Source organism: Pleuronectes platessa, chromosome 10 (genome assembly GCF_947347685.1).
Source record: "Pleuronectes platessa chromosome 10, fPlePla1.1, whole genome shotgun sequence".
Lineage (NCBI taxonomy): Eukaryota > Metazoa > Chordata > Actinopteri > Pleuronectiformes > Pleuronectidae > Pleuronectes > Pleuronectes platessa.
This window is the reverse complement of record NC_070635.1, coordinates 3,331,810-3,349,198: the sequence shown is the minus strand read 5'-3', so window position 1 is coordinate 3,349,198 and position 17,389 is coordinate 3,331,810. Positions and strand designations below refer to the sequence as shown.

At 45.9% G+C, this 17,389-nt stretch overlaps 1 protein-coding gene across 1 annotated transcript in view; it reads right to left on the bottom strand.

Annotated features, from left to right (window-relative positions):
• Positions 1-17,389, bottom strand: part of LOC128450103 (raftlin) — a 93,959-nt gene that overhangs the window by 54,174 nt on the left and 22,396 nt on the right. Inside the window, exon 3 of the mRNA XM_053433559.1 lies at positions 2,004-2,181. Within this exon, the coding sequence (XP_053289534.1) occupies positions 2,004-2,181 (178 nt within the window). The remainder of the gene's footprint in view (positions 1-2,003; positions 2,182-17,389) is intronic.

The following is a 17,389-nucleotide window of genomic DNA, read 5'->3' as shown; positions in this document are numbered from 1 at the left end:
TCTTATCTTTCGTGCTTTTGTTTTCTGCCCTGCTTGCATTGAAGTTATCATATTTTACTTTGAAACCTTTATAACTCTCCCACAGGGATCCCGAAAAAAGTTTCATCTTGTTTTATTTCATCTCAGCTTCATCTCAATTCCCCCTGGTGGTCCTTCGTCTCCCTCCTGGATCTGACGCTTCTTTCTCGTTTCATTTTCTGAGAACAACACCAACAAAAATCCATTTTCACACTAATTCTGTCTTTACTTTTTTCATTTTATGTTCTTAGTGTCAATTTTTTCAACGTGATTTCTCTCTGGTTGAAGCAGAACTATCAGCGGCTCTGATTATTACACTCCTCACTCTCGGCTGCTTGTAATATCGCGTATTGGTTTTTTTGTTAATGCACTGTCACTGTGGGGGAGAGCGTTAGCTAACGGACTGAAATGTCAATGTAGATTAGCGGCAGCGTTGTCATGTTCACGCTCGACACCGAGGAAATTACGGGAATGGTTTGTCGTTATTCAGAAATGTGCCCTGACATCGACAAAGGAGTTCCAGTCACGAGATTTATGCCACATTCATATGAGTATATAATTATATATATATAAATAAATCATAATCTTCACACAACAAAGTTAGTGTGTAAATCTTATAAGAACAATTATACGTCACACGCTCACATTCAGCACACACACACGTCCATGCCCTGGACAGTACTGGAGGAAGTACTGAACCATTTCACATGCAAAAGTACAAGTGTTCTCATCGTTCTCAAGTAAAAAGTACCACATTAACCTCTCTACATGATTAATAGTAGTACTTGCTTTTGAATATACTTAAAGTATTTTCACTTATGCAGCGATCTACTACATCTGCTGCAAGAGGTCGAGAGCTACCCCCCCCCTCACACTGAGTCAGAGCTGCAGACAGATCAGCCACTGGGGCTTCGAACCTTTTGACTGTGGTGGTTTTCGCCTAAAGTGACTCAGCAGTACGTGGTGCTGAATAAGCAGATCAGGTTTCAGGACCTCTGGGGGCTTTCAAATCATTCTGGGTTTTTCCCAAAGGCCACGGAGACGGATTCTGACCACACGAGGAGCAACCTCCAGCCCCCCCCCCGCTGTCCATCACTGCCCCTCCGTGCCCTTCAAACACACTTGGAGCCGCTCCCAGTTGGCGCCGTGCCGTTCACTGAAGTGCACACCCACCCCCTGCAGCTGCCAGCACCGGGGGGGGGGGCTCGGTCACAGGGCTGGAGGGCAGATGTAGGGTGGGGGGGGGCGGCCGTGGCTTTGGGCCATGCAGCCAGGTTTTGGCCGGAGCACTGAGGGGACTGGAGATGCAGGACTGAGAGTATCGCTGACTCACATCCAGTCCAGCTGCCCGCAGGACAGCTCGCCGGCCGCGAGCAGATGTTGAGACGCTTTGAAGCGAAAGGTTGAACAACTGATATGAAATGTTAAATGAACCTGGGCTGAGGTGGATGTCAAGCTGGAAAATATCTCTGCCTCCATGTATCCCCATAGAAAGAACTTGAAATATGACTCGATGACCGGAAACATGTTGAATTATGATATATTATAAACCTTAAAAATCACTTACAAACCAGCCAGAATAGTAGTTTGTGCCATTATACACAGGAAGCTAAAGAAAGATCAGATTCCCACGACGTGTTTTTTTCTGCATAATGACACCAATTAAGGTGCATTAGTAATCTCAGCAGGTTTTTCTTAAGTGACTGTAATGGCTTCATCATCTTGTGATAACAAAGGTCGTGTTCCCGGGGGCCTCGCTGAGACATCTGGGGCCCCTGGAAGACGATGACCTGGCCCCCACCTTTGTTAAGTAGAATACATTAGTTTTAATTAAGGACGTTTTCCTTTACTGGTCACAACCTAGGATTACTCCCCCCAAAAAAACAGTGAGAGCCATGTAACATATTTGTTTATGATTCTTAAATACCACGTGAGTACATAAACATAATTAAACAGTTAAATATCAAAAGTGCTGTGGCTCTTACCCGTCGTTGAGTCGGACCAGTATGGCCCGGTAGAGCTGGTGCGGCGGGCTGTTGGATTCTGGTCCACAGGGGTGGACGAACGGGTGTACCGCCGCCAGGACGAATCCCTGCTGGTAGAGCTCCTGCAGCTGACAGGGCAGCTCCCGCACGGACGAGAGATGCAGAGTGGACGTCCCACCTGAGGGACACAGAGGAGACGAGTGTGAGACCAAACTGTTTGTGTTTTGCAGAATGATTTATCCTGTTTGTTATTTTCGAGGGATTCACACGGACGCATGGTGCTGCTCGGTGGAAAATGCTGAGCTGCTTTCGTCTTCGATGTTCTGGAGAAAGTGACATTTTACCATGTGGATATAAAATGATATGTGCAGCAGCAGAGCAGTGAAGAGAGGGTTTCTTGGGTTTAGCTTCATCACTTCCCCTGATATGGCAGATACAATGGGGAGTGACCTTGACCTTTGACCCCTGGCCACCAATGGTTTGTGCCAAATTTGAAGAAACAACTCCTGAGATATCCCATTGATGCTTAAGTTGCAAGGATCAGATGAAATGACGCGAGAGCAAAACAGGAAGTGACGATATTCTCCCGCTCTCCAACATCATCTTACCTTTCAGTTCCAGAGTCATCGAGAAAGAAACATCTCTGAATATGGTTTGTTTTTGTCGTCTGTCATCTGTTTTTCATCAGGCTGCATAAAGATTTGCAATTCAGATACCGACGGTGATTTGAGATTCAGTCCCGGTTTGTTTTTTTGCAATTAGAATCAGGCGTTTTGCTCCATCCCCTCAATCTGGGAGTTAATAAGACGGGATCAAAATCCAATCAGAGCTGATTGCTTCTGTATCACAGCAGCGCTCCACATTCTGACACTTACTTTGATTCCTCCGAGCTCAACATGACTGTAGAGAGGACAGAGGGCCCGACATTAATGAGCTGCAATCACCGAGTGGACGTTTTAAAAATAGAGCTGGAGTGAAAAGGTTTTTTCTCCACATGATATTCTCCCAGTCTCCCTTTGAAGGGGATGGGACCATCGAGGAGCCACAAACAACCACTTTGAGGCAACATCAGCCAATCAGAGGTCGGTTCAGGTCCAGGAATAGAAGAAATAAGATTAGAAGGTAATAAAGCTCTTAATGGTGGGAGGGAGACGGGAGGGGAAGATGGAGGAAGAGGTCAGAAAAGAGAGGAAGAGAGGGAAGAGAGGTTAAGTTAGAGACACGATGGTCGGGACGACGCTTGGCCCTGGATTCGTGGCGGCTGGGATCCCAGAGGCCAAACTGTACGAGGTGACATTCACTGCAGGCCAAACAGCTGGGGTGGGTGGGAGAGCGCCAAGACAAAGAGCTGGATGCAGAGGGGGGAGAGAGAGAGAGAGAGACAGAGAGAGAGAGAGAGAGAGGGAGAGAGACCAGGGAGGGAGGGGGGGTCTGGTTGTCTGTACAAGCTGTCACAAGACGTGGGAAATGCGGCTGCGGCTAATTAGAGTCAATGAAACCATGCAGAGCCGAAGGTTCGGATCTATGGGAAAGAGTCCGAGCAGAGAAGTTCACCAGGAGGTCGGCCTGGAGGGCGAGCGACGCACGGGTCTGACTGACACCAGCTAACGTAACATCTGGGTTGTACATCTGGAGTCTGGGAAAAATCGAAGTGTTTCACACTGTAAATAAGGCGATAATGATGATGGAATGAAAACCTGCAAGAATTGTTCATAATTTCAAGCTGTGTCAACATGAGGTCGTCGGGGGGGTAAATCCAGGTCAGTCGGTCTCAGTCTGACATCAGGGTGTTGTTGTATGTTTGATGTTAATGGATCTGTGCTCTCTGTGTCACATCTGTGTAATTTATTACAAACACTCGGTACAAAGAAATGGATTTACAGCGAACAAGCTCCTGTGATAACAACATGTTGCTCTTCAAACATTAGGGATGGAGTCATTTACTCAGTTTGGGCGCAGATACAAAGGGAGAATAATTCATGGGTCTTGATGGAAAAGAGTCAGGTTCATTTAGAGAACCTGTGAAAACATCATAAAAAGGTGTTTACTTTGTTTTGTCTGGGATACTGTTAAAAAAACATGGCGGCCTCCGTAGAGAGGACCTGCTCCTGATGTAAATGTCAAGTTTTTAAATATAAAGAAAAACAACAACTAAGATTATCACACACGGATCTGCAGAATTATTTTATATTCAATTTACGCTGATAGATCCCTTTCACCTAAATCATTTTGCAGGGAAACTGTCTTTCTCTCCCTGTTGCCCCCTTCATTCATTCTTTGCAGAGTGCAACACAACCAGCCAATCAGCAGCCGCCACTGAGATGTAGAGGGAGCTGATTCAGTTCATCCCCGACTCTTCCTTCCAGGCATACAATTCCAGAGGTTCATTATGAAACCACTGAAGAAGCAGAGGAGAACAAGAAGAAGAACAAGATGAAGAAGGAGAAGAAGAAGCTGTCCCCTCAGGGTGAGTGAGCACTTGGGCTAAAAATACAACATTTTCTCAATCACGCTCTGTCCTATTGCGCCGTAACGCAGGAGCCTTAGAAGTTACAAGACATGAAGACATTAACACAAAGAAATAGGTCGCCATTGCAAACTGCTTAAACGTATCCGTCCCCCCCCCCCCGCCCCTCTGCTCCTCCCTCTCCTCACCCCCCCCTGCCTGCTCCCTCTCCTCACCCTCCCTCCACCAGTGCACGCCTCTGGAAATGGAATTAATCCTTCTGTGATCTGTGATTTTTTTTTTCCTGCGTTCCCTCTTCGTCCCGGAGCAACACAAACCCCCCCCCCCCCCCCCCAGAGGGAAGCGGTTGCGTGTGCGCACGGTTCACGAGGCGGTGGATATTAAGTGGAAAATGAAACCGTCTTTGCTTGCTCTCTCATCCCCTTAGTCGAGATGAGTAAATAAGGAATGGTTTCAATTAGGCGGTGGGAACACAGCCGCTGGCGACTCAAGTTGGCTTGAATCGCTGTGTGAGCTGCTGTTAATTTTATCCAGAGGCCTTTAAATACACAGGCTGTGCATTGATTTATCAAAACCATTTTTTTTTATTTGCCACGCTGCCTCCGGAGCAGAGTGTTGCCCGGCGCTAAGTTTTTTTTTTTTACGAAACCTCTCGTTGTTGTTTATGATGTTTACTCTTCCCTCAAATCTTGTTATCCACGGAGAATCGCTTTGTTGGTGCAGATGAAAGCGAATCAGCGCCGCACGTGTCCGCGCTGAGGTTCTGTTCTGAGAATATTTAGGTCTTTGAAGGACCCGGGTAAACCTGAGGTGTCCAACCGGCAGCCAATTACTTCACTTCGACTTTTCGTGTTTACCCTGGAAGAAGAGTTCTCGCACATATCAACAGAAGAGGCCTTAAACTCTTAAAGGAACAAATCGCTTCATGATAAATAATGAGAAAAGAAACAAAGAGGCTTCGGGCTGACAACTAACAAATTGGTTTTCTGGAAAATTGTGTAAGTGAAGAGCAATCAAATGCACGACACCCATAAGCACAGGGGGGGGGGGGGGGGGGGGGGGGTAAAGTGGTGCCTTGTATGAAATGAACACAGGGAGAGGGAGCGATGCTAACGGGAAGAGACGCAACCTGCTAGTCACTAGTTTGTGGTGGATCAAAGGTCAAGGGTCAGAATAACTGTTGTGTTGAGTGAGTATAAAGAGTTTGTTTATCATAAATCTCTGCAGATAGATTCAGGCCAGAAAACCCCGAAGCCACCGATGCTGCACAAAGAGCCGTTCACATGTTTATTCAAAGTTCAGTGAAGCTCGGCTCAGGACACACGACCTGAACTGAACTGTTGTTGTGATTGAGCCGAGATGATTCCCAGCCGCTGCCGCTGGAGAACTGGTTCCCTGTTTATTGAAATGGATGAGAAGTCCTGAAATAAATGCATATGATTCCACGACCAGTTGATGAAATCCATCTGCTAACGAGGATCATGCAAAAACGACTGAAAGCTCCAGAGCAGCTGCTAGATGGACCTTTGGGTGGAGAGTGGGGAGATGACTTCCTTATTCAAGAGCAAATGTGTGTTAAAGAGTTTCTAAAAATAATAAGATGATGAATGAAAGTGTGCGTGTGTGTGTGTGTGTGTGTGTGTGTGCGTGTGTGTGTGTGTGTGTGTGTGTGTGTGCATAAAGCAGAAGCCTCAACATTCAGTTCACAGTGAAGATGTAAACATGCAGTTTTTTCATATGCATGCCTGAGAGGGTTCATCTCAGGAGCAGAATAAATAATAAACAGCCGTCCCATTTATTCCCCTGGCGCTCCACACACGTCCACACATCTTTAACTGACTCATCACATGGAATCAGAAGTGCCCCCTCGCTCCTCCTGTCTCACTTCTGGATGGAATCCATTTATGATTCATTAGAGTCGTATTTACACAAACAAAATCTGATCGCGTCTGTCGGTGTTTTCCTGTTCCCCTGAGTCCGAGTCCAGGAGGTGGAGTTCGGCTGAAGCTGTTTGCCGATCACACAAAGACGACAGAGCAGAGATCAGGGGGAGGAAAAAGAAAGGACGGGAAATAAAAGAGTAGAATGGAGAACAAAGAAGAAGAAGAAAGAAATTATCTAATAACTATTAAATAGCTTGTGAATGAGACATATTTTGCCGTTGCTCAGAAATTAGATAATCACAGACGACACCTCACAACACTTCTAGGGCCGAAAGATCTGGAACTCAATCAATCAATCAATCAATCAATCAAATTTTATCTGCATAGCCCATATTCACAAATTACAATTTGTCTCATAGGGCTTTAACAGGGTGTGACATCCTCTGTCCTTAACCCTCAGCAAGAGTAAGGAAAAACTACTAAAAACCCTTTAACAGGGTACGTCTTCCAACTCATCTTCATAACTTGAAATCTGCAGGAGTTCAGAGTGAAAACTGTTCTGCATTAAAGCAAATCAAGGGCCTGCGCTGGTGGACTCGTGTTGCTTCAGGCTAGAAAATACACAACATACAAACCAAAAAGGTCCGGTTAGAGACACAGAGTCACGAGTGTGAAAGCTGCAGAAGAGTCTATAAAGACAGGGTTTGCATGTGTTTCACTGGACCTGTGCTGCAGCTTGCCAGATGTGCTGTGAGTCAGCAAAGTGTCCCTAACACCTGACGTCCAATCTGCTTAAGACACTGAGCTGAGTGTAAATTAGTTTAAATGCAAATCTGTGACAGTATTGGCAGCTCATCTCTCTGCAGGGACCCCCCCCCCCCACACACACGCCACTAATCATGGTCTCCCAGATAGGTACAGAATGACGTCCAGATAAAGGCTCCGTGACTCTGAGGCCTGCAGTTCGAATCCCTCCAGCAAAAAGAAAACGCATAGAAAAATAAATAAATAGAAGCACTGTTCCCTGCCTGAGAAAGTCTGCCCTTGAGCAGGGCACAAAAGCCCCGAACAGGACAAGTGTCCTGAGCAGGCGGCACAGCGAGACGCCCGTGTTCGCTCACGCTGCTTCCCGGGGATAATTCTCTCTTTCCATGAATAATAAAAGAAACAGGATCCTTCAACGTTGAATGGAAATCCTGCCTCTGACTCGGTGCTCACTTTCACCTTTTCAAATCCATCTGCCTTGTAAGCACCTCTGAGCTGCCGGCTGCCGCGCTTCCATCACTCAACACATTTAGGAAATAACTGGGTAAATATGAAATTAATAAGCTGAAAGATTGGGGCTCTGCACACACACACACACACACACACACACACACACACAGACACACACACTTGTGCACCGCGCCACCTCTGGGAGAATTGGTTTGACCACATTTGCATGGGGGGGGGGGAATAGCCGGGCATATATTATCCACCCACTGCAAGAGGTTTCTGATCCTGCAGCTACCGTCCCCCTCATCCTGTGATATTGTCTCATCTCATCTCATCGTGATTAGAGAATTGTTTGTTTCTGCTAATAGTAATGACTCAATTAGCAGCTGATGTGCTCATACTGGGGAGCGGCATCTCGGACTCAGATTTATTTTTCCTGTCAGATGAAGGAGAGGTTGAGAGAAATGCTGTTTTTGCTACCTGTCATTTGAAGGAGGTTGTTGTCGCCCTGATGTCTGATCGCCGGACGCTATAATAACGGGTTGAGACATCGTGATTGACAGGTGAGACTGACGTGATTGGACAGAGCCGTGTGTCAGTGATTGCTACTGTGCAGACCCAGGCTCCAAGTCACATTATCATCATCATCAACACAGCAGCACCAGTATCCAGGTTATTTCTGCTTCCTTCCTGGGAAGCAGCAGGAAGTGGGAACATGTCGTCCATCTTTACAGTCTGTGATTTTGACAATAAATCACATAACTACATGTCTGCAGGTTGCATCACATTAGCATGTTGTTGTGTATTTCAGCTCATTGTTGATGGAGCTTTGAGTTACTCTTGTTTTTCGGTCAGAGCTCCAAACAACACACAGACACTGTCAGTGATTGGCTGGTGAATAAAGTGTTTAGACCAAAATAGAGCTGAAAGGAGAGTTATTAAATTCACGAGTCTGGTTGAGCAGCTACATGCAAACAAGGGGTTCTCACGTGAGCTCGTAATCTGTTTCTGTTGCTTCTTTGTTGTTGTTGTTGTTGTTGTATGTTGTATGCTTGTGCACACACATGTGCGTCTACAGGTTGGAAGAGCACAAGATGCAACCCAAACAAAGGACTCGCACATGAACACTGTTCCAAAAAGCCCAGTGATTATTCACCAGTTGGACCTGGCTATTTATAATTTTAATATCCCACATTATCGCTCTGTAAAACCATGATGCATGTTTCCTTTTCAACCTTTTACAACCACGTGCACCTTCAAACAGTCTTAATAATTGGAATAGAACACGAACACACTGGCCTTCTGCCACTGAAAGGACCTCCCCACTATTCTCTCCCTGTGAAGTAGTCATACCGTTATTCAGCGTCCAATTAAAAACGGCCTCCTTCTCCTCAGGAGCTCTCCTCTCCTGTGAGGACCACCTGCAGGAGCCTCGCTCGGGCACAGCGGTCTGCCCTGAGTCATTAGCCTTGATACAGGCTCCAAATGGAAATGCCAGTAGCTCCTCTGTCCTCCCCGCCGCCGCCTCCTTTATATCCGCTCTCCTCTCCCTCAGCTCCCATTTCTCTCACCCCTCTGCCACAGTAGGAGGAGGAGGAGGAGGAGGAGGAAGAGGAGGAGGAGGAAGCTTCTATGCTTGGCTCCCCCTGTACATTTACCCTTTTCCTTTTTCCCTCCGCTCCTCACAGGGAATCTTCCCCACAGCCTTAGACCTCTGCTCCTTTCCTCTGCCCCCTGCAAGCCCCTCCATCCCTCCATCCCTCCATCCATTCCCCACATTGTGTTGAGAAGTGCACAATCCATGAGGGGTCGTTTCAGCTCTTAACCTCTTTTGTCTGCCTCCACAGGTGGATTTTTTCTCTCCTCTACAGACCAAGGTACCAGGGGTGTGATACTGAAACAGGATGAGCTCCAACAGGTGAAAAACAGCTTTTACTTCACATAAATAACATTTGACTTCTTCTTACCAGGTATATTGAACATGTTCAGCATATCAGCCCCTTGCTAACATTTCCTAATCATCACTTAACCCAGACGTGTTGGAGGAGAAAGACATTTATTGGGTCATAAATCAAAGTTTGGGGCAAAGTGAAATTTTGAGCTGATAATGGCACTAGTCAGGAAATTCAATCTTAAGGATGGATCCAAGTTACATGGAAATCTATGTGATGAGACAAAGAAAATGAAGAACTAGCACAAGGAAGAGACGTCAAAGTGTCAGACTCCCGGGTTAACACCATGTATGTGTGTGTCGAGCATGTGCACGTCCTGCACTTTGGAAATAACATTCAGGACGTCTGCTTCTTAATCAGCCCGGACGCCGGATGTGAGAAGAACAGCGTCGTGCTCGGTGCAGAGTTGAGCTGAATGGAACACGGGGCTCCATCAGGGTCTGAATACATTAAGATCATTTATTCATCTACATATTCATTCATTCACTCAATCATTCATCAACTCTTCTAGAATCTCTTTGTCATGCAGCGCTTCCTCCCTCCTTTGGATTCCAGTGGGGAGAAGATTTGTTTTTAATTAACTTATTAATTTATTTTTACAGTCATATTTTGGGCCGAGTAACAAGGTGCGTTTCATGTCTTTGTTTATTGGTTTAAGAGTAAATTAACTTCACGTTATTCTAAAGTTGGAGTTGATATCCCTGCAGGGTGTGAACAGTATCGACCCCTCCCACTTCTCACCTCCCAGTGTGGGAAGCAGTCTGGGACCTGCTGTGTGAACCGATCTGTCTCTCTCTCTCTCTCTATCTCTCTCTCTCTCTCTCTGTCCCTCTCTCTCTCTTTCTCCCTCACTCCATCCATCCCTCCTCCTCTCTCTGAGGTCCAGGTTGGCGTCATTAGCAGTCGGGGCTCAGAGTGCAGCTCGGTGGAGCCCTGGGGCCAAAGCTTTGTGCCTTAATTACCCACCTAATGAGTCACTGGGAAAGTCACTGGGCCTGCTGGTGCCTCCCTCTCTATCGCTCTATCTCTCTCGCTCTCTCTCTCACACACACACACACACACATGCACAGTATTCACTTCCTTCCCCTTTGTCTTAAATCCTTAATCACTCATTCACTCAGTGGCGCACCGACACGCTTTCACACACACTTGCACTTTTTTTTTTTTACATCCACCTAATGACTGCTGTTGTACTCGCTCGCTCCCTGATTTGCACAAACATGTTTTTATTCAGGGCCTCAGTTGCTCGTGGGGTCCTTCACACTACATCCACAGCACCGAGCCCGCGGAGTCTGACGAGGCCTTTCAGCTGTGAAAACAACACGTCCACATTTTCAGGTTGTTTTTCTCCAAACTGCAGCAGAAAGTCTCGTTCTCTCCCTCGTCGTTTGTTTGGAAAACAACAAATCTTTGCATCACATTCAACATATGAAAGTAAAGAGCTGGACGGGAACTCAGAGGAGCTGAATAAACCGGGCTTCTATCCCATAATGCTCCGGGAATCGTGATGGACGACACGTCTCCACTTCCTGCTACAGTACAAAAACTAATCAGAAGTATCCAGGATACAGGCGCCGGCATGTTGTGATGCACTGTAATGATCGTGGTGATGTGTGTCATGTGTCGTGCTTGGCCAGTCACAGGTAAGTGTCAGCTGTCAATCAATCACGTTTGACCCCTTTTTGAAAAACCTAAAAAACCCCAAACTAAACTTGAAAATGATAGAGAGAGGGCATCGTTGAGAAAAACAGGGCCGATGAACTAATTGGCTCATGTACCTGTCTGTCACTGAACGAGCTGCCTGCAGGCACCGTGCACTGAGCTCTCACGTGCACACTGCTCTCACCGTGCACTGTGCTCTCACGTGCACACTCCCCAGCCGGGTCGACACACACACCGCTCAAGCAGAGATGTTAGTCAGCCTCCAGCAGTTTGGTGCATATTCATGTGTTTTGGGGACATAGCATTGACCTGAGGGCCGATTGGAGCTTTTCCAGGATTACCAACCCTAGATTTTACTTGTACTTGTTTTAGTTTGGTCCATGTCCCATCTGTTAGCATGGAGGAGGCCGGGTTTATGATGTTTACTGCAGCCAGCCGGCTTTACTCTTGGAAGCTGTTGTGTCTTCCATGTTTACTAAACAGTTTTAAGACAATTCACAGCACAGCTATTGTTCTCATGAGCATGTGTTTGTGTTTGTGTTTGATCACGGTTCATAGATTCCTCCTGTCGAGAAAATCACTAATATCATGAAGCATTTTAAACAATAACAACTGTTGTATCAAGCGACAGATTACATCAGTATTGAAAAATTCATAATCGCAGAAATAATGAAAGGTTCCAGGCTCCAGACTGAAAATGAGATGCACCACGTCCACAGACCGAATACTGTTCATTGAAACAACTTTAGATTATGTTACATCACACAGCTTCATGCACACAAACACACACACACACAAACACACACACACACTCTCTCTCTGGCTGTGCCTTCACACCTCCTGCGCTCTCCCGCCTCATATTTTCACAGTAACACTCACACTGATGGGATGGCACCTGCATGTGGAGCAGAACAGTCTGCTCCTGTTCACTTCACAGATGCTGCGAGCCGACATGATGACACTTGCTTTGCCATTAAACGCAGGAACCGGGGCCGCTGCCGCCAGGGGCCGAATCCCACTGTGGTGAAGTGCTTTATGAAAACCAGTTCAGCCATGAATGTTTCAACGGAAATACCAACAAAACCAAATCCTGCTTTCAGAGGCAGGGATTTGATTTCACCAGCTGAGACTGAATCAAAGCCAGAACAGACAAATCTGAAGAATTTAAGGTGAACATATGAGAAGGTCACAGATTTCTACCACAACAATCTACTTCACTAATGTAAGAACTTTTCAAGAGGAACGTTTCAGGAGGAAAACGCTAACGACCATCGGCCCCGAGGCATAAACTCAAAAAGCCAAATCCTGACCGGGGGAGCGAGGAAAATCTGAACAGAGGAAGCGGATGAGAAAAGCCTTGCTGCACCTTCAACGACTCCTGTTAAGATGCCCTTGAGCAAGGTGCTTAATGGCCGACTGGCGGTACTGGGCAGCTTTACTGAAAGAGACCTCACAGCAGAGCTTTTTAAATGAAGATAAGAACAAATAGCCTTGATGGCTAAATGCTAATGCAATTGGCCCTTTTCTCTGTCTAGACAGAGCATTTAAACGCTGCTTGGGAAAAACTTGCAAATCCACGTGCATCTTTCAAATCTGTGTCCAGAGCTCGGGCGGAAGCTTTTACCGGAGCTGAGGAGAAAAGAAAGTCAAAGTCATCTGCTGCCCCCCCCCCCCCCCCCCTTCGCTAAATGGCTGGAGCAGTGTATTTTGAAGGCGCGTGGCTAAATGAAAAGGCGCCAGATGTCTTAATGGAGGGGGGGGAAACTACCTGTAATTTGTTCAGCCCGTAAAAAGGTTTATATATTTACAAAGAAAAAATGGGTCTGTATCTTTTTCCCTCTGTGCCATTCTCTCCCTCTCGCTTTCTCCCAGGAACGTAAGTACGCCTCTCTCACCGGTCTCCTGGCGGACAGCCCCCCCCCCCGCGCTCGACGCCACTTCCTCCACCGACAGCCCTCAGTTGCCTGGAGACGCCGCTTGAGAGACAAGCTGTGGTAAATGAGCAGGTTGTGGATCAAAGCCCCCGACGGCTGCACCGCTGTGTTCTCTACTGACTCTCACTTCCTGTCGCTGATGACAAGTCGCCGCCCCCTTTTTTCCGTACACTGCATCCTGACATTAGCCTCCTGTCAGAAATCACATTACTGGCACTTTCTGCAGAGACATGCCGGCTTGATTTGGGAGGGGGGGAGGGGGGGGGGGGGGTTCTGCCATTAGCATTGCAAAAGAGGTTGAATTTGAATTTCAAAAACACGGCGTTCTGGAAATGATTAAGCTCTCAGACAGGCAGGGGGACATGTTGGTGGCACCGTGGGTCTGCCATTAGATGCTTTGTGCAGTTGATTACGGTGCATAATTTGCTCTACATGCCAAAGACTGCCACCACGGCAAACAACCAGTGTTACTGTTATTACCACCGTACAGGCAGAAGAATATGAGAATCGTGTCGGGGGAGGATAAAATTGTTTTATGAATTAAAAAGCATTCTATGGAGTTTTTATTGCTACAAATGCTACAAATGATTGTTTTTTATATCCAGATCATTTACTATTAAAGATGCTTTTAGACTCAGCTGTTTCTTCTCTGATCTGTTAACAGCAGCTAAATTTAAAAGGTGCATAAACTCAAGAAACCAATCAAGCGATCATGGTCGTTGGTGCCATTAGGTTTTCAAACATTGGAAATAATGGAAGACATGAGATGCAGCCCACTCCCTGTATCTGTGTCTCAACAGGTAGAGAGAGAGAGAGAGAGAGAGAGAGAGAGAGAGAGAGGGGGTTTGCAGCTGATGGTCAAGCCACCACCTTGTGTGGCAGCTTCTTCTTCTGTAAGTGTATCTGTGTGTGAATGAGAGGGACATTATAAAGCACTCAGGATGGAAGCACAATGTGAAGAGGCGCAGCCCATTTTTCCATTTCATATCGAACCTAAAAGCTCTCATCAAGCAGGAGGAGAAGCCACTTTCCGTGTTATGTCGTTATATCTCATCAAACATCCATCCATCTATTTTCTTGTGCTTTTTTCCGGGGTTTGGGTCGCGGTGGCAGCAGGTAAAGTAAGATCCTCCAGATGTTCCTCTCCCCAGAAGAGTTCTCCTGCTCCTCCTGGGGGATCCTGAGGCGTCCTGGGGTCAGATAGGATACGTTATCCCTCTAGCTTCACCACAACGTCCACATTACTGCCGATGCTGCATCTCACGCTCCATTTAACCATCTATTTCAACAGTATCCTGAGGTTTACAGTCAACGCTTTGGGCTTAAATGTTTTAAAAAATGCATGAAAAGATTGTTATTCTGTATGAATTTATGTGCACAAAGCAGTGTCTACTTGTAGCTCGTTGATTTATCCTGAATACTAAGCCCAGATAAGGGAAACAGGTTTTGTCCCCAGTTGGAAAATTCAATTATTTGGTTTTTAGCCTGAAATTTGCCCCAAAGGCAGCCTGCATCAGAAACACACACACACACACACACACACACACACACCCCTCTTACAGCGAGTCTGAAGCCCTTGACATTCCTGCAGCTCAGCCCGCGAAGACGTCTGCAGTGGGAGCCGAGCTTTTACCCATCAATTACCCCCCCGGTCCCGACTGGAGCAGAGCCTGACGTGTCACTTCAGATGCTCCGCTCGCTGGGAGCTTGTCCAAAGCACCTGGCTGCCGGGGTCGGTGACAGAGCCGAGGCAGACGAGCGTGGGAGTGATCCCAGGTGTCGGAGGAAGGCTTTGGGAACGTCACCGTTTACCAGTGGATGTGTCGTGATGTATATCCAGGGAAACATCAGGGAGTGTGTAGTTGTGGGAGCTCACTTGTCACATTCTCTTCTACCCTCTGACACCAGAGTTCCACTACAGCAGCAGTGGGTACATCCTGTCTAACCCGTGTTGCTTGATAAGACTGTAAGAAGTGAGGAAAGGTGTTTTTTGGTATCGTTAAAATGTCATTTCAGCTTTAAAAAAATTGAAATAACTGTTTTTTTGAACTGTTTAAAAAGATATTCAACATTACAGCTTGTCATAAACTCCACCTACTCCATGTTAGCAAATGGGACATGGGTCAAACTACAATGTCCAGGTAGCCTACACGTCAAATAAACATTTCTCAAAGACAGTTTCTGTCATTTTAAGTAGTTTTCATCACACTTATGTTTGTTCCAGTGTCTATAGTTTCGGTTAGGTTTAAGTTTTTTTGTTATTTGATGCCAAATGGGTCGAAAGGTCACGATAGACACGTGATTGGTCGAATGGCTCCAACCATCACTACTGTGCAGACTCTGACTTCAAACAGGCTGCTTTAATATCCAGGATATTCTGGCTTCATTTCTTGATATCGGGAGAAAGTGGAGATGTTAGAAACCAGCATAGTTCTGCACTTCATCCTTTGATGGTAACAACCAATTCCATCAATTAAAAACAAAACACTTGTAATATAAAAGCCTTGTTAATGAAAGTGCAGAATCTGAACTGCTTTGGGGACAAGGAGGGATTTTGGTCGATGAACCAATCAGCTCACAGGCTCCGTAAGCCTCAATAAATAACAGTAAATACGTTTCTCTGTTAAAGACTCCTTCAACCATTAGCCTGCCTGCTCCCCACTTACGAGATGAGGCGTCGGACTAAAAATAACAACAACGTGTGAAATGGTTGCAGGCTTGCAGATTGCACTTGACTGTGACACTGTACAGGGGCTCTGGTGACCTGTTTGCTGCAGAGCGCTGCAGTTTAAATCTGGTGTCTGGGCCTGTTCTGCCTGGAGTCTCAAAAAAAAACACGATCCCAAGAATAAACCCAGGATTATCTCATTTTATTCCTCTTCTGCCAGGTCTCCCTTACTCACTCCATACATGCACAGCTAATCCATTTATATATTTGTCATCCCTTCCTCTTGTGCTTCTGCAGCAAGTGGAGAAAAAAGTAATTTAAATTTGACGATGACATTTTCTCGTCTAGTTTGGACTTGTCACTTGTAATGAAATAAAATAAAAAACACGTTGTGGATCAATGGTCCTTGCAGTTGTTGAGATATTTGATTAGCTCTTTACTAGGGAAGTTATGTTTTCACCCCCGTACGTCTGTTAGTTTGTAAGCAGGAGGGTAAGTACACTAAGATTAGAATGTTTATAACATGTCTGAGGAATTAAAACCTTTTTAAGAAAGCTTTAATTTTAACACGTGAAACATAAAAGTGGCTTCGACAGCCGGTGGACCATGAAAACATCCATTATGTTTTTTGCTTCTGTTAACTGGGCTCAGTCTGTTAACGATTAGACCTATACTGGAAAATACCTGCTCAGATGGTACAGATGGATCTTCTCTTAACAGATAAACCAGTAGTACAAATATACCGAAATGATTCTCGTCAGATAACGGTTAAACGGTTAATGACAAATATCCCCATGAGCACGACTAAGTAAAAACCATAGAACAGATTTGTTAGAAATTAGGAGGAAGGGACAGAAACTGGGCCAAGAACAAACACATTGAATTCAGGCTTGGATCCAGACAAAGGGAGAGATCCAGGAATCTTATTATGACTTTCTTTAACCAATAATTCTTGGATTTTAATAAAAAAAAGATCATCCAAGGCTTATTAAGAGGATTGATATCTCTGAGCGTGTGACATTTGATGCCAATCTAATTAAAAACACGGCTCTGGAAAGTGTAAACGTGGTTTCATAAGGACCTTCGGTGAAGTGCCTTTCTATTTATTCCATATCTATATTTCCTTTTTAAACCAAAGTGGGGGACTGTTTAACCGACACTCTCCGTCCCCCGGAGCCTCGCCACTGGTTATAGTTCAAAGAAGTAATTTCAAAGAAAAACAATATATCACTTAATCCTAATTCAGATTTAGTGCCGGAGGAATTACGGATGGATGGTTTTCCACAAGTGAGAGTTTCAGTGGGCTGCACCGGAGGGCCGTGGGGAACCGGAGGCCGAGCGTATGCTAATAACGACGCGGGGCTAATCCATCACTGGGTCTCTTCAGAAGTAATTAAGTTAAATTATAGGCGCCCCCCCCCCCCCCCTACACACACACACACCCTTAATCTCCCTCCAGATGGGGACCCTGCTGAGCAACAGGTGTTCTCTCTCTCCACACACAAACCCTCGCGTCCCACCACTGTCATTTGAATCCAGGGAAAAACAATGGCGGACCCGGAGAGCCCGGCACCGCCGTGAAATATGAGACGCATGTGTAATTAT